The sequence below is a fragment of the Schistocerca cancellata genome, chromosome 1 (assembly GCF_023864275.1).
Source record: "Schistocerca cancellata isolate TAMUIC-IGC-003103 chromosome 1, iqSchCanc2.1, whole genome shotgun sequence".
Taxonomy (NCBI): domain Eukaryota; kingdom Metazoa; phylum Arthropoda; class Insecta; order Orthoptera; family Acrididae; genus Schistocerca; species Schistocerca cancellata.
This window is the reverse complement of record NC_064626.1, coordinates 494,038,974-494,062,262: the sequence shown is the minus strand read 5'-3', so window position 1 is coordinate 494,062,262 and position 23,289 is coordinate 494,038,974. Positions and strand designations below refer to the sequence as shown.

The window sequence follows — 23,289 nt, the reverse complement described above, 5'->3', positions numbered from 1 at the left end:
TACGATGGAAGCAGCAGAACTACTGCACAGTCTTCGTCGAATAACGGTTCTCTAAATTCACCCAATAAAGTTTCGTTAGAATATTGTCGACTTTCTCCCAAAGACTACAAAATCTGTCAGCATATCTGTTACGCTTTCATATCAGTTTCGATCCTAGCAGCTTGCCTCTGAATTGCTTGGATGTCTCCCACAAGACCAGTTCGATGAAAAGGTGCAACTTAAAAAAAACTTTTATTTGTAATACCATGACCTACTGATAATATAAACGTTATAAAACTTAGAAAACAAATGTTCGGAACGATCGTCGTCTAACAACACAAAATCTTTGTAGCAATCTAAGTTCAATGCAACTGTGTACTAAAATTATTTAATTGTGTAAGAGCGTTTTATCTTTGACAGCAGTAATCCAGATTGACTGTAAATTATTGCATTTTCATTGTTGACACCGCTCAGGAGTTACGTCATATAGGTCGCTGCAACAGTTGTATGTCGCTTGATAACGATCGTTTCTGTCGATACAGGAAGCAAACAAAGGTTTATTGCAGTTCTTGATGAGACATAAAATGAATTTGAAGAAAATATCTACAAGCTCTTGTGTATGTAGAAACTGGAACACTGGAGCACTACTCCAGAACAAAGCCCAGCAGCATCTTAGAAGCGATTTTCTTTTGCAAATGATCAGAACGTTCCCAGAACCCTCCCAACAAGTCTGTCTCCAATTCGCCTCCGCTGTTACCGATCTTACGTGTTCTTTCGATTTAATATTGCTTCGCAGCAATACCTGTGTAGACACTGCCTGACAGAGAAAGTGAGTTACGCAAAAGGTAAGGAGGAAACGAAAGTTCACGAGTCGAAAAGGTACGTGACGTTATCTCAGTGATCACAAAATCGAGTAAAACTTACAAAAAAACTTAACAATATGAGTCCCTTTATGAGTATGAGCTGCACTCACTGTGATCTGAATGCATGCATTGATTCGGATGAAAAGACTGTCATACAGTCTTTGTATCCTCTCCTGAGGCGAACAGGCCTATAACTGTTGTAGCTGGTTCTTGTAATCCTGACTCAGTTGACCACTGAGCTGGTCCTAAACATATTCTGTTGGGGACGGATCTGGGGATCCCGTTGGCCACGGGAATTTTTCAGCATCATGCAGACAGTTCACACAGCCCCGTGTAGTGTACTGACGAGAACTGTCTTGTTGAAAAATGCCACTACAATATTGTTGCACGAGAAGTAACACATTAGGACACAGGACGTCCGTGACGTACCGTTGCACCGTCAGGAATCTTTCAGTCACTACCAGCCGTGGCCTGAGGTCATGCTCGATGGTTCTCTACAGACTTACGCCGGATATAATACCCCTGTGCCTCTGGAAAACATCGGGGAAATGGGGTTTCATAACACGTAGGCGCCGCAGTCGCCGACTATTGTCGTGCAGTGTGGTACAGAATCGTGATTCATCGCTGAACACAATGCTACTCAGTCATCTGCGGTTCATGCTTCCGAGTAATGCACCAATGCAAACGCAGCCATTTATGTTGGCCGGCCGGTGTGGCCGTGCGGTTCTAAGCGCTTCAGTTTGGAACCGCGTGTCCGCTACGGTCGCAGGTTCGAATCCTGCCTCGGGCATGGATGTGTGTGATGTCCTTAGGTTAGTTAGGTTTAAGTAGTTCTAAGTTCTAGGGGACTGATGACCTCAGAAGTTAAGTCCCATAGTGCTCAGAGCCATTTGAACTATTTATGTTGCGGTGTTAAAGGGAGCCTCCGCCTGGGACGGTAATTCCCTAGCCCGGTTGCTGCTAGTCTCCAACCAATGGTTGAGACGGCACAGAATGTTGCAGGGAATCCGTCACTTATTCTCGGATGAAAGCGCAGATGTGGCGGGGTTGCGATGTGCTTGCTGCACAGTACTCCTCCGCGTAATTGAACAAATAACAGACGGATACAACACAGAGATAGCAATGGGAGCTGTCTCGCTAGACACAGAAGAGGCCGTCGATAGTCTCTGGTACAACGGCCTCGTCAGCACACACTGCGACGCTGGCTTCCCCGACGGACTCGTACGCCTCATAACCTCATATCCCATAACAGAAGTTTCAACGTTGATACTCATGAAAAACAATCAACACGACATGGTATTCAAGCAGGAGTAGCCCTAGGCAGCTTAACCTCAACATAAATGATATCCCGACAACACAAAACACGATGGCTGTTACTACGCAAATGGCACTTCCGGGACTGGAAATCATCAAAAATTGACTCACGACTTCGGACAGTACTACAATTGTTGAGATTTGGTTGGAGAAATAGTGTATAAACTAAACGTCGACAAGAGAGAGGCTTCTCTGTTTACCCATGCAGAGCGAGCCAACTGAGCAAACACTAACTCTGCAGACAGATAACACTACGCATACGCCCAACACATTGACCAGGCAGAAAATTATGACTACTGAACTAGCAGCGTCACTTGGCGAGAATGACTCCCAGTCAGATATATGCATCAGTGAGTGTTCCGCCCGTGTATAGGATGGGACAGGCGCGCGATCAGTCTGAGTTTGATCGAGGGCAGATTGTGACGACCCAGAAGCTCGGCACGAGCGTTTCGGAAACTGCACGACTTGTCGGATGTTCGAGGAGTGCTGTGGTGAGTGTCTTCAGCACTCGGCGAAACCACGTCCAGACGTCGTGGTATTGAGCGGCCACCCCTCATCACAAATGTCAGACGTCGTAGGCTGGCAGACTGGTAAAACAGGACAGGCGGTGAAATGTGGCAGAACTAACAAAAATGGTTCAAATGGCTCTAAGCACTATGGGACTTAACATCGGAGGTCATCAGTCCCCTAGACTTAGAACTACTGAAACCAGACTAACCTAAGGACATCACACCCATCCATGCCCGAAGCACGATTCGAACCTGCTACCGTAGCAGCAGCGCAATTCCGGACTGAAGCTCCTATAACCGCTCGGCCACAGTGGCCGGCGCATAACTAACAACACTGGGCAGAGTACAAGCGTGTGTAAAGACTGAGTGCAACGAACCCTCCCAACGATGGGCCTCCGCGGCCGACCCATACATGTGCCAACGTTAACACTACGCAATCGGTAACTAAGACTGAAATGGGCACAAGACCATCGGACGTTAGCGCAGCGGCAGAGCGTTGCATGGTCTGATGAATCCCGATATCTTCTTCGTCATGCCGATGGGAGGGCGCGAACCCGTCGTCAGGGGAACAGATGCTTGACAACTGTGCTGCGGGATGGAGGCAAGCTGGCTGCGGCCCCATTATGCCCTGAGGAACATTCAAGTGGGTAGTCATGGTCATGTGGAGCTCGTGCAAGGCTCCATGACGGTCAGGAAGTACCGCACACTGGATAAAGATCACATATATCCTTTCATGACTATCGTTGCTCATGACGGCAGTGGCATTTTTCAACAAGAGGCCCTGTCAAAAATCCAGGAGTGCGATCGACTTGTTCGAGGAACACAGTGCCGGCCGCGGTGGTCTAGCGGTTCTGGCGCTGCAGTCCGGAACCGCGGGACTGCTACGGTCGCAGGTTCGAATCCTGCCTCGGGCATGGGTGTGTGTGATGTCCTTAGGTTAGTTAGGTTTAAGTAGTTCTAAGTTCTAGGGGACTTATGACCTAAGATGTTGAGTCCCATAGTGCTCAGAGCCATTTGAGCCATTTTTTGAGGAACACAGTGGCGAATTCCAACTGATGTGCTGGCCCCCAGCTTGCCAGATCTGAACCCGATAAACACATCTGGGATGTTACTGAACGTGGCGTCAGAGCTCATGATCCCCCCCACCCCGCCCACCTACCCTTCCCCGGAAATACGGGAATTAGGTGTCTCTACGCAATTCCAACACGTCTGTGCGGTCTGCAGGTCATACAGAACAAACTGCTACGAGTCATACGCACTACACCACGACACACACGCACCGCAGACTTACATAATGAATACCACCCCGATACTCTCGCGGAGGTATTCAAAAAACTCGCACGAGGACTGCATAGGAGCTGAAGACACTCAAACAACCAATTCATCCCGAATCGGGGGAACTATTATCACAACACAGGTGGAACCATAACAGCCAAAAAAACTTTTCTCCATAGCGAAAATTAACCACTCGTTGGAGGCTATATCGGTGAACCCCTGTATTATAATAAACCTGACTGTCACCGCCCGGTGTACTAATAAAGCCAAACACACAGCTTAACCGGGGAAGCCGGACAGACAAGGCACAAGTAAACACTACACAACCCAACACAACACACAACGAGCGGCTTGTTTTGTAGTCAAACTGACCACTCAGATGACGACATGGTATGTCAGAGGTACGCTGACATTCCAGCTTGCGCAGCTAAAAAGGTAACACCTCTCCACTAATGTATCCTAAGACTCTAGCATGAACGGTCACTATTGGCAGAATCCCGTCAATAGCCCTATTACCTGCCCAGACAGGTGCAAGGTTTACTTTCCCATGGCTTTTCCATGGCACTTTTTTTCCTTGTGCCCTTAAAACCGCTACCCTTCAATCGCTTTCTGCCTACTAGATGAGACCGTATTGTTGATGATTGTATACAAACGTACAGACATCATCAAAGACCTGCACACAGTGAAGCCTACATTTGAATACTAAACATTTTGTACAGCTGACCGTGAAACTTTTGTGGTGGTCACCATCCTATGCGGTAGCGGAGGGGCTCCATTTCTCTTTCTCTGTGTTATACAGGGTGGTCCATTGATAGTGACCGGGCCAAATATCTAACGAAATAAGCATCAAACGAAAAAACTACAAAGAACGAAACTCGTCTAGCTTGAAGGGGGAAACCAGATGGCGCTATAGTTGGCCCCCTATAAGGCGCTGCCATAGGTCAAACGGATATAAACTGCGCTTTTTTAAAAAAGGAACCCCCATTTTTTGTTATACATTCGTGTAGTACGTAAAGAAATATGAATGTTTTAGTTGAACCACTTTTTTCGCTTTGTGATAGATGGCGCTGTAATAGTAACAAACGTATAAGTACGTGGTATCCGTAACATTCCGCCAGTGCGGATGGTATTTGCTTCGTGATACATTACCCGTGTTAAAATGGACCGTTTACCAATTGCGGATCCACGATGGCTGCGACAAGTGGAACATCAGCGACCTTGGCGGGTTAATGTATGGTGCGGCATTATGGGAGGAACGATAACTGGCCCCCATTTTATCGATGGCAATCTAAATGGTGAAATGTACGCTGATTTCCTACGTAATGATCTACCGATGTTACAACAAGGTGTTTCACTGCATGACAGATGGGCGATGTACTTCGAACATGATCGATGTCCAGCACATAGCTCGCGTGCAGTTGAAGCGGTATTGAATAGCAGATTTCATGACAGGCGGATTGATCGTCAAAGCACCATACTGTGGCCGGCACGTTCGCCTAAACTGAAGTCGCTGGATTTCTTTCTGTGGGGAAAGTTGAAGGACATTTGCTATCGTCATCCACCGACAACGCCTGACAACATGCGTCAGCCCATTGTCAATGCCGCATCTAGTGGTCGTGCGGTAGCGTTCTCGCTTCCCACGCCCGGGTTCCCGGGTTCGATTCCCCGCGGGGTCAGGGATTTTCTCTGCCTCGTGATGGCTGGGTGTTGTGTGCTGTCCTTAGGTTAGTTAGGTTTAAGTAGTTCTAAGTTCTAGGGGACTTATGACCACAGCAGTTGAGTCCCATAGTGCTCAGAGCCATTTGAAACCATTGTCAATGCATGTGCGAACATTACGGAAGGTGAACTACTCGCTGTTGAGAGGAATGTCGTTACACGTATTGCCAAATGCATTGAGGTTGACGAACATCATTTTGAGCATTTATTGCATTAATGTGGTATTTACAGGTAATCACGCTGTAACAGGATGCGTTCTCGGAAATGATAAGTTCACAAAGGTAGATGTATCACATTGGAACAACCGAAATAAAAAGTTCAAACGTGCCTACGTTCTGTATTTTAATTTTAAAAAACCTACCTGTTATCAACTGTTCGTCTAAAATTGTGAGCCATGTTTGTGACTGTTACAGCGCCATCTATCACAAAGCGAAAAAAGTGGCCCAACTAAAACATTCATATTTCTTTACGTACTACACGAATATGTAATTAAAAATGGGGGTTCCTATTTAAAAAACGAAGTTGATATCCGTTTGACCTGTGGCAGCGCCATCTAGCGCGCCAACCATAGCGCCATCTGGTTTCCCCCTTCAAGCTAGACAAGTTTCGTTCTTTGTAGTTTTGTCGTTTGACGCTTATTTGGTGAGATATTTGGCCGGATCACGATCAATGGACCACCCTGTATATAAAGCTGCACAATACAGCGATCTTCCCGTGTGATAGTCAGACATGGTTGACTGGAACCTTGACGACGAATACGTCTGCCCTCACTCCCATGAAGTCCAACGGTAGGCCGCTCTTAGGTCCGAATGCCCCACGAGTCTGGCTATCACATAACGGAAGCCCATTGTGAGCCTTCTCTCAAACTCCGTCAGGAATCGTTCAAGCCGTCTCACACTGCTACAGGAAATCTTAGAATCCTTCACAGTAATCACTCAACATATTACACCGTTCACGCCCCTTACGTACAATACTACAGTACATACGAACGACACTAATACACTCTGGTGGCCGTTCTTGCTGCCACCGAGAATTGCAGCTTCAACAATCTGCATCCTGCCGACGATGTGTAAGTGTAAGAAATTATATCGACATCCGACCACGCCTGCTGTGTGGTTCACGCCATCTGTCATACAATACATTTAAACCCCTTGACAGAATCTAATACAAATCGGTTCTTCCTCTGTTGTTTGCATTATCTCGGTTTTATTCACCCTCATTCCACCTTGTCGTTCTCCATTTCCTTATTGCGTGTGTGCGTTAACGTACAAGCACAACTTTTACGTTACTTACTAAAAGTTAGAAACTATTTTTGTGTGTGACGTACGTATATGGTAGATATGAAATAATTTCCATCTTCAGAGAACATGAGGACCATGGCAGCACAGTGTTAAAGAAGACTCACAATTGTTATTAACAGTGGTGCGTATTGTTGTTTCAGACGCAACGGAGGCCAACCTGACGTGCTACCAGTGCGTGCGACAGGACTATGAAGAATGTGGCAACGACACGCTGCTGCCGTGTCCGCCGACCAAGGACCGCTGCGTCACGCACATCGCCAAGGACAGTGAGTACCGGCCCTTCTCCATCTCTGGTGGCTGACATATTTCACCCATCGGGCCCGGTTAGTACTTGGATGGGTGACCACTTTAGCACTTGTTTCCTCTACAATTCTACTTTATATCGAAAAAGCAATGAAAGAATTAAGAGAAAGTTTCGTAAGTGGGATTAAGAGTCAGCGTGAAAGGATATCGATAATAAGATTCGTTGGTGTAATTGCTGTCTTCAGTACCAATGAGGAAAAATTGCGGAATTTGTTGAACAGAATGAATAAGAAAATAATATGGGTTGGCAGTTATCCAAGCGATAAGTATAATGCTAAAATTGGGAATCATTAAAGAAATCACGTAGAAAATCGTGTAGTTGCACAGATACAGGGTGTTTCAAAAATGACCGGTATATTTGAAACGGCAATAAAAACGAAACGAGCAGCGATAGAAATACACCGTTTGTTGCAGTATGCTTGGGACAACAGTACATTTTCAGGCGGGCAAACTTTCGAAATTACAGTAGTTACAATTTTCAACAACAGATGGCGCTGCAAGTGATGTGAAAGATATAGAAGACAACGCAGTCTGTGGGTGCTCCATTCTGTACGTCGTCTTTCTGCTGTAAGCGTGTGCTGTTCACAACGTGCAAGTGTGCTGTAGACAACATGGTTTATTCCTTAGAACAGAGGATTTTTCTGGTGTTGGAATTCCACCGCCTAGAACACAGTGTTGTTGCAACAAGACGAAGTTTTCAACGGAGGTTTAATGTAACCAAAGGACCGAAAAGCGATACAATAAAGGATCTGTTTCAAAAATTTCAACGGACTGGGAACGTGACGGATGTACGTGCTGGAAAGGTAGGGCGACCCCGTACGGCAACCACAGAGGGCAACGCGCAGCTAGTGCAGCAGGTGATCCAACAGCGGCCTCGGGTTTCCGTTCGCCGTGTTGCAGCTGTGGTCCAAATGACGCCAACGTCCACGTATCGTCTCATGCGCCAGAGTTTACACCTCTATCCATACAAAATTCAAACGCGGCAACCCCTCAGCACCGCTACCATTGCTGCACGAGAGACATTCGCTAACGATATAGTGCACAGGATTGATGACGGCGATATGCATGTGGGCAGCATTTGGTTTACTGACGAAGCTTATTTTTACCTGGACGGCTTTGTCAATACACAGAACTGGCGCGTATGGGGAACCGAAAAGCCCCATGTTGCAGTCCCATCGTCCCTGCATCCTCAAAAGGTACTGGTCTGGGCCGCCATTTCTTCCAAAGGAATCATTGGCCCATTTTTCAGATCCGAAACGATTACTGCATCACGCTATCTGGACATTCTTCGTGAATTTGTGGCGGTACAAACTGCCTTAGACGACACTGTGAACACCTCGTGGTTTATGCAAGATGGTGCCCGGCCACATCGCACGGCCGACGTCTTTAATTTCCTGAATGAATATTTCGATGATCGTGTGATTGCTTTGGGCTATCCGAAACATACAGGAGGCGGCGTGGATTGGCCTCCCTATTCGCCAGACATGAACCCCTGTGACTTCTTTCTGTGGGGACACTTGAAAGACCAGGTGTACCGCCAGAATCCAGAAACAATTGAACAGCTGAAGCAGTACATCTCATCTGCATGTGAAGCCATTCCGCCAGACACGTTGCCAAAGGTTTCGGGTAATTTCATTCAGAGACTACGCCATATTATTGCTACGCATGGTGGATTTGTGGAAAATATCGTACTATAGAGTTTCCCAGACCGCAGCGCCATCTGTTGTTGAAAACTGTAACTACTGTAATTTCGAAAGTTTGTCTGCCTGAAAATGTACTGTTGTCCCAAGCATATTGCAACAAATGGTGTATTTCTATCGCTGCTCGTTTAGTTTTTATTGCCGTTTCAAATATACCGGTCATTTTTGAAACAGCCTGTACATACAGACATACATACAGTAATCCTTGTTTCATAGATCATGAATACGACATTTCGTAATGATGTGGAGCGTGTCCTTAAACATCAATTTTTTACACAAAATAATGATTTTTTTGCATTTTTTTATTTTTTTTTATTTTTTATTTTTTTTACAGTTACTACTTCATACCTAAGAATTCATCTATTGAGTAGAAAGAGTTGTCGTTCAGAAATTCTTTTAATTTGCTTTAAAATGTTGGTTGGCTATCTGTTTTGGCAAATGACCAAAGATCTTTGTGGCAGCATAATTCACCCCTTTCTGTGCCAAAGTGAGATTTCATCCAGAATAGTGAATATCATCCTTTCTTTTAGTGTTGTAGCTACGCACTTCGCTATAATTTTTGAATTGGGATGTGTTAATAATGACAAATTTCATAAGTGAATATATGTATTGCGTAGGTATTGTGAATATCGTGAATTCCTTAAATAAATGTCCGCAAGGTGATCTTGGGTGAGCTCCAGCTATTATTCTGATTATACGCATTTGTGCAATGAATACTTTCTCTCTTAATGACGAATTTCCCCAAAATATGATGCTACATGAAAGCAGTGACTAAAAATAGGAATACTAGGCTAATTTACTGTTATGTTTATCACCAAAATTTCCAATAACCATAATAGCATAAGTAGCTGAACCTAACCATTTCAGCAGATCATCGATGTGTTTCTTCCAATTAAATTTCTCATCAATGCACACACCCAGAAATTTTGAGTATTCTGCTTTAACAACAGACGTCCGTTCATAGTCTATATTTATCAATGGTTTTAGGCCATTTACTGTACAGAATTGTATAAACTGTGTTTTCTCCATTTGCAGAGAACCACTTAATAATTTTCAGAAAGACATTATTTGCAATTTCCTCAGCTGATTCTTGCTTCTTGGGTGTGATTACTATACTTGTATCATCAGCAAAAAGAACTAGCTTTGTGTCTCCATGAAAATAGAGTGCCAAGTCGTTATTATATATCAAGAACAATAAGGGACCCAATGCTGAACCCTGTGGGACACCAGTCTTGATACTCCCCAGTTAGAGAACTCTGCTGGTTTTCGCAGACTATCTGTAGTGTTAATTCTTCTGCATTCTTCCAGTTAAGTATGAATTAAACCATTTGTGCTCTGTCCCACTCATACCACAATACTTAAGCTTATCTAGAAGAATTTCATGATTCAATCAGAAGCCTTTGAGAGATCACAAAATATCTCAATGGGTTATGTTCGGTTATTCAATGCATTTAATATTTGATCGGTGAAAGCATATATAGCATCTTCTGTTGAACAGCCGTTCTCAAAACCAAACTGACATTTTGTTAGTACTTCATTTTTACAAAGATATGATACTACTCTTGAATACATTACTTTTTCAAGAATTTTGGATAAAGCTGTCATAAGTGAGATCTATCCCCTTTTTTATGACTCGGACAAAAGAAATTCTGTTACGTTGGAAGAAAAATAATGAATAACTGGTGAAACAAGCAGGATGTAGACAGATTACCTTATGAAAAGACAGCATTCCATGCTGAAAAAGACGTCTGCTTTTCTGAAACCCAGGCCTTCATTTGAGGAGGAAATCACCGAGAATGTGCGCCCAGTGCAAATCAGTGCGTAGAAGTGAACCGTGGACTGTGAAGAAAATGGCAAAGAGATTAATCGAAGCGTTTGAGAAGCGGTACTACAGAAATAGGTTGGAAATTAAGTCGACTGATAAGATAAGAGATGAGGCAGATTTGCACAGAACCACCGAGGAGAGGAACATGCGGCGAACGCTGATGAAAAAAAGTGTCACGTTTACAATACGTTTTGAGCCATCAGGAGATAGCTTCCATGGTACCAGAGGAGCTGCAAATGGGGAATCGTAGAGGAAGACAGAGATTGGAATATGTCCAACAAATAATTGGGGAAATGGGGTGCAAGTGCAATTCTGAGATGAAAAGGTTGGTACAGGAAAAGAAACTGTGGCGGTCACCATAGAACCAATCAAAAAACCAATAAAACGCAGATAAACACACAAATAAAGTAAATAAATAAACACGCTATATAACAAGTTAGAGCACGAGTGGCTGATCTGTTTACACAAAGTCACCAATTAGGGCGCCAAATTACAAATAACACACTGCATACAATCAGAGCTGTTATTTAACATTTATGGAATATTTCGTCGGTACTTAGAGAACCAGAGATTTATTAAAATCTGTAATATAGATGCTCCACAGTAACATTTGTTTTATAGCAGTAAACCGACTTTCTGCTTTGCAGCCCATCCTCAGACAACTTAAGACTAAACAGACAGTCCACACAATGGCAGCTGTACAGAGAAAATTTTTACAAATATAGGATAAAAATTTGGTGGAATAGAGAGAGGAGTCAATGGACCGTGCATAGGGAACTCATATTATTTTCAATAAGCTTATTATATTACGGTGAGTAAAGTAATTGCCTACTTCTACATTACAAAGGGCGAATAATGAAACTGTATTTGATCATTAAGGATTAAGTTAGCATTCAAAGACTGGTGTTTATTGCTAGTCATAATTTCAAGTAATGCATGCTTTCTGTCTTTATTTGCTCTATGGAGAACATCACACTTAATATCATTACAATTACATTCATTCACAGTATGTTCAGCATAGGTGGAATCTTTCCTTTTAGTCTCCAACTCCTCTCACGTTCAATCAGTCTAGCAGTTACATCTCAACGTGGTTGATCTCCGTGTAATTTGCCACGTAGATTTCAGGAATACCTGTAAGTTCCGCTTTGTTCAAATGTTAGATCTTATCTCCAATGTTGAACAGAATGTGGGCGACAGTATTTTTAATATATAAAACTGGTGTCCATTATTCTTAATCTACACTGAGGTGCCGAAAGTCTTGGGATAGCGATATGCACATATACAAATCGTGGTAGTATAGCGTACACAAGGTAAAAAAGAGCAGTTCTTTGACGGAGCTGTCATTTCTATTCAGGTGATCCAGGTGAAAAGATTTCAAATTTGATAATGGCCACACGATGGGAATTAACAGATTTCGAATGCGGAATGGTAGTTGTAGCTTGACGTATGAGACATTCCATTTCGGAAATCGTTATGGAATTCAGTATTCAGATATCCACAATGTTAAGAGTGTGCCGAAAAATGCAAATTTCAGGCGGTACCTGTTACCACTGATAACCCAGTGGCCGACGGCTTTCACTTAACGACTGAGAGCAGCGGCGTTTGTGTGGAATTGTCAGTTCTAACAGACGATCAACACTGCGTTAAATAACCGCAGAAACCAGTGGGGGACGTACGACGAATGTCGCCAGCAGAGCATCTCCAGGACTCGTGACCATATCAGTTTGATCCTAGCCGACAGGAAAATCATGGCCTGGTCAGTTGAGACGGGATTTCAGTTGATAACAGCTGATCGTGAAGTTCGAGTACGGCGCAGACCCGAAGAAGCCATGGATCCAGGTTGTCAACAAGGCACTGTGCAAGCTGGTGGTGGATCCTTAACGGCGTGGGCTGTGTTTATATGGAATGGACTTGGTGCTCTAGTCCAGCTGAACTGATCATTGACTGGAAATGGTTATGATCGGCTACTAGGAGGCCATTTTCAGCCTTTCATGGACTTCATGTTCCCAAACAATGATGTCGTTTCACCGAGCCGTTACTATTCCCGATTGTTTTGAAGATCATTCTGGACAATTCGAGCGAATGATTTGGCCATACAGATCGTCCGACACAATCCCTTTGAACGTTTATGGGATGTAATCCAGAAGTCAGTTAGTGCACAACATCATCCACCGGCAACACTTTCGCACTAATAGGTGGCTGTAGAGGCAGCATTGTTCTGTATTTCTGCACGGGACTTCAGACAAATTGCTGCGCTTCATCGGGCAAAAGAAGGTCCGATACGATGTTAGGAGCTATCCCTTGACTTTTTTCGCCTCGGAATAGAAAACTGGTGACCTGCATTACAGTTTTCTGATAAGTACCTGTGAAACCCGATCTACATATAGCATTGCTGTCAGTGCCTTCTGAGGAGGATATTTATGTGCTATTATCCTTTGTCTCTTCTTTCTAGCAAGTATGTTATCAATTACGTTAGGACTATAACTGTTAATTACGTAATTTCTTTAATTATTTTTAATTCATTTTCAAAATATGATTCGGTTTGCGGAATGGATAGCTGCTGGTGCATCACGGAGTGGGAGGCTGCATTTTTGTGTGTTGTAGGATGCCGGGAATTGGCAGCGGTTACTGTATCAATAGAAGTTACTTTTCTTGTATATCTTAAAAAAATGTTTTTGTTTGCTAATGTTAATGCTAAGATCTTAGAAGTTGATGGAGCTTCTATTACAAACTTAATTTTTCCGTGATGTGAATTTGAAATTGAAATAATTTGTTTAACAGTTTCATGGTACCTGTACACAAGCCCAGTACTGAATCCACGTAACTGATCCACTGATGTATTTTAGAACTTTGGGGCTCTTCATCTGAAAATTTTCAAACTTAACCATCAAATTTTCAGAAAATTAGGGGCTCAAAGGGGTACTACATTGACTGACTGTACTAAATCTCATGATGAATGAAAACGCCGCTGACAGATGGCAAAACTTGATGTTAATTGGCAGTCAGTGCTTTATGCTGGCTGGTGAAGGCAGGGCCTGCTCTTGGAAGTTGCGTCTTCTGCGTCTGGTTGGGGATGATACTCGCAGATACAATGAATGGCCAGAACCAACTGGCAACATTAGTAGAGGGTATTACATGGACCACCTTCCCAAGTAGCCGTCGTTCATCCAATCTTTTTCTTTAAAAAATATTAGCAGTACCCTCTGAATGGCAATACCCTAACTAAGAACGTTGGGTTCACCTATGCTGGATTAATGTAACAATTTCTGTTGCACTTGACTACGTGGCTGTAGGCCATGAAACCGGTAATGATGGTCAATAGAAACCAAGTTTTTCCATCTGTCAGCAGTGTTTTCATTCTGCATGCATATAAAATTTTGTACATAATCTATTGAAATTGGAAATAATTTTGCTTTAAGCATGTCTCGGTAGCAAGTCTATATCCTCTGTTTTCACTGGATTTGTTTTGGTGTTATATAACAACCCTGTTAAACCTTCCATGGCCTCTCCCACAGAAATATCGGAATACAGACTGCTGACGTCCAATGAGACTAGTTTAGTACTATGTAGAGTGGGTAGATGCATAGTCTTTTCACTAATACAAGCAAGTTATCTATTCCAATTTTTGTTTGTGATTAAGATTTGTTTTAATTGGTGAAATTACCTATCAGACTAATTTGTGATAAGGCAGTAAATTTACACCAAAATTTGGAATATAATCTTATGATGCACTCCATAGAGTAAATAATGGTATAATACTAACATTAATTGAAATTCTTGACAACAGTAAAAACCAATCGCATAATTCTGATGTAATCCTTAATGATCAAACACAGTTCCATCATTTGCCCTTGCAGTAGCATCCAGTTAATATTTTTCTCGATATAAATAGTATAACAGCTCTTCATCCACATTCCATTGACTCCTTCCTCCCCGATGCCCCGTTTTTTGCACGTTCATAACATTCGTCACTTCTTTAGCCCATATACAGGGTGAAATTACGATTAAATCCAGACCTTTAGCTGCTTACAGGCGTTGATAAATGTCAAGGGGGACAGTTGAAACTATGTGCCCCGACCAGGACTTGAACCCGGGATCTCCTGCTTACATGGCAGACGCTCTATCCGTCTTTTTTGTGTTTGGTCGTAGCGGACGTCACATGACATCCGTCGAAGTCCGTTGTTGATCCATTCACTCAGTTTTCTTTATTACAGAGAGCAGCCAGCTCTCTGAGCGAACAAGCTGAGCTACCGTGCCGGCAGTCCACTATACTCATTACTCGCGGCAATCAGTCTGCCGATTCCCGTAAGAGTTCGGACAATGTGAGTGCATCCCCACTTAAGAAGATCATTGACCGGCAAGCCTTATTTACATGAAGATATATCTGTTCTTTAGGACATCTACATCTTCATATATATATATATATATATATATATATTGGCGAATATCAAGCAGGTTTCAGGCCAAATAGATCTTGCCCAGAACAGATTTTAGTCTTCAAACTAATTCTCAGACATCAAAAAATTTACAATAAAAAACTAGTTTGTACCTTTGTAGATTTTAGAAAGGCTTATGACTCAGTGGATCGTGAATCTCTTTTCCAAATTGTGAAAGAACAAGGCCTGGATCCTAAAACCACGGCAATTATCAGAGACACGCTAACTGGTACAAAATCAAAAGTAAAGTTCAGAGGAGAAATTTCAGAACCCTTTGAAATAAAAACAGGCGTGAGGCAAGGTGATGGACTCTCTCCGTTGCTATTTAACTGCGTTCTAGAAAAAGTAATACAAGAGTGGCGCGAACGAAAATTGGAGTTCAAAATTGACCAACCAGTGAAATTAGGACGAACAAATATTCGAATAGACTGTTTGGCCTTTGCAGACGACTTGGTTATTCTAACGCAGGACATCCAAATTGCTCAGAAACAAATAGAAATTCTTAAAGAAACAGCAGAAAGAGTAGGTCTCCAAATCTCATTTGAAAAAACACAGTATATGACTAGCAACAAACTGGCACCCAAACTTTTGGAAACTAAGTATGGAAAAATCAAAAGAGTTTCGCAATTCAAATATTTAGGTGAAACAATCTCAGAGACTGGTCTAGAAAAAATTGGAAATGAAATTCGTTGTCAAAAGATGGAGACAGCTTTTAGACTTACAAAAGACATCTACAACAAAAAATGTCTCTCGAGGTACTCTAAATTGAGACATTACAACACGGTCATAAAACCAGAGTGCCTTTATGGGGCTGAAACGCTAATTTTAAACAGAAAAAAGGACATTCAAGAAATCCAAAAAAGAGAAAGAAAAGTAATCAGAAAAATTCTAGGTCCAAAATATACTGAAGAAGGAACATACAGGCTAAGAGCAAATAGTGAAATAGTGAAATTCAACAATACACCAGCATATATTCGGATATGAAAAAACGCAGATTAAAATTTTATGGGCATATTAAAAGAATGGATGCTACCAGACTAACTAAACAAGTAGTGGAATTCTACGAAAATCGAAGTAAAGCTAAATTTGAGACAATAAAATGGATTGCTGCTATAAAAGAGGACATGAAAGAGGCAGATATAAAACAAGATGAAATTCAAGACAGAAAATTATTTAGGCAAAAAATTCATGACTGGGTAGTTGGTCAAGCTGAAAAACCAAAGAAAACTGGAACCACATGGTCTGATGAAAGGAAAAGAGCTCATTCCGAGAGAATGAAAACAATTTGGGCAGAGAGAAAGTCTAAAAGAAAATAACTGAATGCCCCGTGATTGTACTTCGCGTGGTCCAGTAGGGCCCAAACGTGAATAATAATATATATATATATATATATATATATATATATATATATATATATATATATATATATATATATATATATATATATATATATATATATATATATATATATATTCACGTAGAGTGAGTCGCCTAACATTACCACTGGAAACACCTCCCAAACCACAACAAATACTGAATGACCAATTTCACAGACCGAAAGTGAGGAGAGGGGCTGGTGGAACAGTTGATACAAACCACTGAGAAACGCACGGAAGTATGATTTTCAAGACACATTTACGTTTTTTTAAACGGAAACCTGTTATTATTTTTAGCGCAACTGAAAATAAAGACAAATAGTTAATCAATGCCATTTGTTACATTGTAAAATGTTAAGTGTATCCGGAGTAATTTGTAACGTAAAATTGACGCTTGAAACCTTAGACGTTCAGTCTCGTGTTGTAACAAACAAGATCTGTAGGGCTATGTTTACGATGACTACGATGTTTACGAGTTTGCCTATCTCAGTGTCTGCATGTAGCGCTTGCTGAATTAGGCCTTGTGCTCAAAGTGACCGTAGTACACTTTGTTAACGGACGTTTGTGATAGTGTACTGCACACAAGTAAGAACAGAAGTACGCACAGTAGGAACGTGAGAAGGTTGCAAGTACAAAAGTGTGTATAGTGTTGTAAGAACTGTGAAGATGATTTATTCTAACCCCGGAAAGGCAGAGTTGATAATCATCCATGGTGAGTGTAGACAAAAGGCAACTGCAGACTGCAGGTTGTATGCAGAAAGGTACCCGAACATTGATCATCCAACGCGCCGCACATTTGAAAACATCTATAAACAATAGTATGCAACAGGTACGGTCGTAACACGCAAACGGGTCCGTAACAAACCCATCACAGGAGAAGCAGGTGCAGTTGGTGTGTTAGCTGCTGTTGTGATCCCACACATGAGTTCACGTGACATCGCTAGAGGTATTGCAATGAGTAAAAGTAGTGTAACGCGCATATAATCGTTATAAATTTCACCAGTACCATGTGTCTCTGCATCAGCAATTACATGGAGATGACTTTAAAAATCGAGTGAATTGCTGTCAATGGGCATTAACAGAGAATGCGTTGCAGTTCTACCTTTTTACCGATGAAGGAGGTTTCACAAACCACGGTGCAGTGAATTTAGGAAACGTGCATTACTTGTCCGTGCACAATCCTCACTGGCTTCGACAGGTAGAGCGACAGCGATCGTGGAATGCAGAAGTATGGTGCGGACTGATTGGCGACCATCTCATTTGTCCTCACTTGATTGAAGGCACCCAGACAGGTGCAAAATACATCCAATTTCTACAAAATAATCTGCCAACGTTGCTATAAAATGTCCCGCTGGAAATAAGACGAATAAGGTATCAACATGATGGTGCTCCTGCACTTTCTGCAATGAACAGTTGGCTGACCCTTGACAAAATGTTCGACGGGCATTTCATAGGACGTGGTCGGCGCATAACTTGGCCAGCCCGTTCTCCTAATCTTACACCTTTAGACTTCTTTCTGTGGGGTATGTTAAAGGAGAACTTTTACTGTGATGTGCCTACAACCCCAGAGGATATGAAACATCGTATTGAGGCAGCCTGTGGCAACATTACACCAGATGTACTGCGTCGTGTAAGACATTCAGTACGCGGTAAATTTCAAATGTGTGTAGCAAAAGATGAGCACCACTTTGAACATTTATTGGCGTGAAATGTCACGACACACTCTTTTACATTCTGTAATTGAAAACAAAAAAAAACAAATTTGTATGTTTAACTATGTTTTCGCCTTAATGCACATTTTCTTCTAACAAATCGGTGCGGTACAGCATTCTTCAGAGAAAAAGACTAATTAAAATGTTAGCATGTGGACGTAAAGTTACATCACTGTTCTTTTTGTATCCCTAATTAATTCGGTTCTCTCCGATACACACGATTGGACAGCGGAGAAGTTACTCAAGCGTCAACTTAACGTTACGAATTACTCTGGATGTAATAAACATTTTACAGTGTGAGAAACGGCATTGATTAAGTTTTTTTTCTATTTCCAGTTGTCCAAAAAAATTATAACAGGTTTCCATTTTAGAAAAAAAAACATAAATATGTGTTGAAAATCATACTTCCGTGCGTTTCTCAGTTGTTTGTATTAACCAATTACACCAGCCCCTCTCCTCACTTTCGGTCTGCGGAATTGGTCATTCAGTATTTGTTGTGGTTTGGAAAGTTTCCAGTGCTAATTTTAGGTGACTCACCCTGTATAACAGTCTATGCCAGTACTCACTTATGTACTGTTTTGGCCTTTACATTCCTATACTTCCAGTCTTAAAGTATAGTGTACTATAAGACTTTTTCTTCATAGTTTTTTGTCTATTTTAATCCACTTGCGTTTCTGTACAGATATATGGTAATAAAAGATTACATATCTTGGGAAAACAAACTTTGTACAGCTATATACTCTGCCTGGTGCAGTGTGCACAAATTGTTTAATCTTGTGTGAGGATGGCATAGAAAAGCGAAAAGCGGTTCACAACGGTTATGGAATAAATACTATTGTGGTTGGTTGATTCGGAAGAGGGCACCAAATAGCAACGTCGTCAGTCCCATCGGATTTGGGAGGGATGGGAAAGAAAATTGACCATGCCCTCACAAAGGAACCAGCACGGCATTTGCCTCAAGCGTTTTACGGAAATCACAGAAGAACTAAATCAGGATTGCCAAACTTGGGTTTGAATCGTCGTCCTGCCGAACGTGAGTCCAGTGTGCTAACCACTGCGCCACCTCGCTCGATTATTATTGTGGAATTTAAGTTTTTGATAACATTTATTTTTTTAATGACGGGAATAGACAGCTACAGTGTATTTTGTGTAGTTTCGAATTGGACAATAGGCTGAAGGTAATAGAGGGCAAGATGCTGAGTCAGCAAAACTTTCTGCCTCATCAGCAAAAATTCTGCACTGTCAGCAAAAATTCTGCACTGTCAGCAAAAATTCTGTCTCATGACACACACCTAAATTTTGTGCTGTGTTCAGTATTTAAAAGGTCAAAAATAGGTAAGCAGTTAAAATTCTGCCTCATCAGCATATTTCATCTCTCTGTGTAGATTAAGCAGCACTTGATAATATACATAGTTTGATCCCTGTACGATACTGGTGTAGAGCGCAATGAATCCTCAAATTAAATATTTCTACATCTGAATTGTTCTCTGAAACAGACATGATGCTCCTCAAGTGTCACAATGTTATTTCACATCTAAACTGTATACAAAAATTCGTCAATGACACAAAAATGTCAATATTCACAATGTTATATCCACACACTCACACATATCCGTAAAAGATAATGTCTGAAACGTAACTGTGGACTCCGAAATTAAGTGCTTGTCATGCTACTTAAGTGTCTAAGTTGTTACAAAACAATGCTGCTACAAAGTAACATGCTGATCAGGCAGTTGACATTTTATTATTAGGCTTGAATGAAGCTATCTACAAAAACATACGTGATGAGGGCTGTAAGTGAACAAAACCCATGTTGGCTAAAAATACTATGTTAAGCAGGCAAACAATGAAATATTACGCAAATATAGGGAGTATGAATTGCTGGAAGAATACAATTAATGTAAAACTTACATTAACACCTGAAGAATGAATGTGAGCTCTGAAATTCATTGCGATAATGCTAATTCCACAGCTCCAAAAATTTTTGTAACTATACAACACACATGTAACATGCTAGTCAGGCAGCTGACATTTCATCCTATGCCTATATGAGAATATGAACAGAAACTAAACTCAACTAAGAACTTTTTTTTTTTTTTTTTGTGGCGGAGGGGGGAGGAGGAGTGGGAGGAGATAACACGTCATGTTCTAATCGAGAAAAATATAGCCAATGTTCAATGTTGGTGAATTCCTAACATCCTTTTTCATTACTTTTTGATCTTGGACCTACATATGATCTTGTTTCGTTGGTATTCTCTACACCGACATATGTCGGTGTTCTCCGCATCGATCCTCGATGGTGTGCACTGTTTGTCCAATACATATGTCTTGCCACATTGGCATGGAATTCCGCGGCCTTGCGCAACTGATGTCATCTCTGACACTCCCCAGTAATATTGTCACACAGGACACTTATTGGTTTGCGGGAGGCCGGGGCCTGTCAGATTCCGTGCCAATATGGTTAAAAAAAAACGTAGAAATTCGCACCAGAGACAATTTTATCAATCGAGACGGCGACTATAATTTCAGCAAGACCTGGGATCCAGCACTGAGTCTAATTAAGAAGACGCTCAGTAAAGACAACGGTCTGGCGACCAGGGCAGGTAGAGCAACTACGTCGATGCTACTGCAGACGCAAGGTAGAATGTATTCGCTGTTGTCAGTTAAATACTGCAGAGTCTGGTCGTTAGTTATAACGGTCTTGTACTTTCAAGACGTTTTGAGTACCGTTAAATAAGAACTTCATTCCAGTTAAAAAAACGATATACTTCTTTCAGCGCATCGGTTTATGAAGAACGAAATGGTTTATCCATGCAACAGTACTGCACGCCTCCCCTCCTGCGTACTAGCATTTACTGAGAACCTCATTTCGATATCTCGAAACGTTCAAGAAATAAAATGGGTGTTATGTCTTACGTGACTCATCTGCATATGTAATCACTTCCGGTTGTAGTGGCAGATAGCCCTCAGTCTCTCACCCCTAACACGAATATTTAGCAGGGTTGGCTGTACTTGAATTGGGCGAAAATGTTTGGCGAGGTCAACTACATCACTTCGTAATCGTTTTCTTACAAGAAATCGGAACACTTCAAAACATTTTCAGTGGTAATACGTGATGATGATTTGCAGAAATATGCGAAAGAAATAGAAGATGAGCGAGTAACTAAAAATGTTGTGGGAAGTTCTAGAATGCGTTGCAACAAGAAACTATAGATTCCATTTTCTACAAATTTCTTTCCTCAAAAGCATTACGGCTTCTAACTGCCATGCGAAGGACCTGCATTCAACTTCCGGTACTGCCAGTGGTTTTTCCTTGGTGATAGGACTGCACAGTGTTCATTCAGCCTCGTGATGACAGCTAAGGAGCTACTAGCGTGAGAAGTAGAGGCTCCCACGTCTGGGAAACCGACGACGGCCGCGAGAATAATGTGCTGATCCATATCCCTCCATGCCCCATCCGAATGACGCCATTGGCGGAAAATCGTACGGTGGATGTTGGTACTGAATGGTCCATTGAGGTCAGTATGGGAATCGGATTTTACGTCTTACGAGGCTCACCCTTGAGATATGAGGGTCATTCAACAAATAAAGCCCCATTGTTATTACACCCGTTAATACATGTAGGAAAACGAGTGGGGGAGCGGTGTGCTGACCACATTCCCTTCTGTGTAGCATACAATGACGACATTGGCAGAGGATGATACGGCTGTATTTCGGGCCCGATTGGCCCACCGAGGGACAGCATGTGGAACATTCCGTTAACATACGTAGGAAAACGTACTTCTACGTGCTTCAGATTTTATGTTTCTTCTGTACGCATGAGATGTCTCGAACAATTCCGATAAATGGCAGAGCAATAGCCGATGATCAAAATGACGTCTATCTAAGACATTTACAACAAGAAACATGCTGCAACTGAACTGTCTAGTCTGCCAAATCTGTAAACATTTGTCTGCACTGTATCGTAATTATGCAGCTGGCAGTACTGTTAGGCGACGTGTAAAGAGAGTTAGAGGGTCAGGAAGCGCAGAGACTGACCTCCATGGTCGGTAGTATCCTGTCACAGTCACTGCTCCCGACATGACCAATGCGCAGTTCCCATTATCCGAGCAGATCGGTGAGCATCGAAAGTGCGTTTGCAGTGACTGATATTCTTGGATACTCAGTGGTGTGCTCAAGATGGATTCCGCGAATGCTCACAACAGGCCACAAGTTTCAAAGAAATGCCGTTTCATCTGAACTGTTGGAGCAGTTTGAGGCAACTGGATGTACTTTTCATCATGAAATCTTACTAGTGACGAAAACTGGATACATCACTTTCATCTGGAAACAAAAAGGCAGACACTGAAATATAGCCATGAGCAATCACAAAAAAAGCAATTCAAGGAAGCTCCCTTTGCTGATAGAGTAATGATGACAGTCTTTTGCTACTGTGATGGTGTCATTCTCGCGCACATGTTGCCAAATCAACCATTAATTCAGAAGCATATGTGAAGAATGTGAACCATCTCAAGAACCTTTTCCGATGTATTCAATTGGACAAGAATCCAAAAGAAATGTTGCTCCAACATGACTACGTATGCCCAGACAAAACGTTCAGAACCTGGGAACACATTGCCAAATTGGGTTGGTCATTATTGCGTCAGCTGCCCTTCAACACAGACGTGGTCCATATGTTGCACCACGTTAATTCATCCAGTAACAACATGGCCACGACCACAGGACAAAAGCTACAACTAATTGGGAATACATGCTCTTACACGGAAAGAGCTGGCGGAAGACCGTAAAATGTGGTGGAGACCATGCAGAATCATAGTAAATGTACATCTACACTCCTCAAGCCATCTTACGGTGAGGTGGAAGGTGCACTGCGCAACACTGTCAGTTCCCCCTTTTCCCGTTCCTGTCGCCATTGGTTCGCAGGAACAACGGTTGCTGGCAACTCGCCGACTGAAGTCGAATCTCTAATTTCATCATCTC

General features: G+C 42.1%; 1 protein-coding gene across 1 annotated transcript in view; it reads left to right on the top strand.

Moving 5' to 3' along the window:
* The window catches only part of LOC126178021 (uncharacterized), a 399,168-nt gene that overhangs the window by 360,890 nt on the left and 14,989 nt on the right, over nt 1-23,289 (top strand). The window contains exon 2 of the mRNA XM_049924498.1: nt 7,098-7,223. Within this exon, the coding sequence (XP_049780455.1) occupies nt 7,098-7,223 (126 nt within the window). The remainder of the gene's footprint in view (nt 1-7,097; nt 7,224-23,289) is intronic.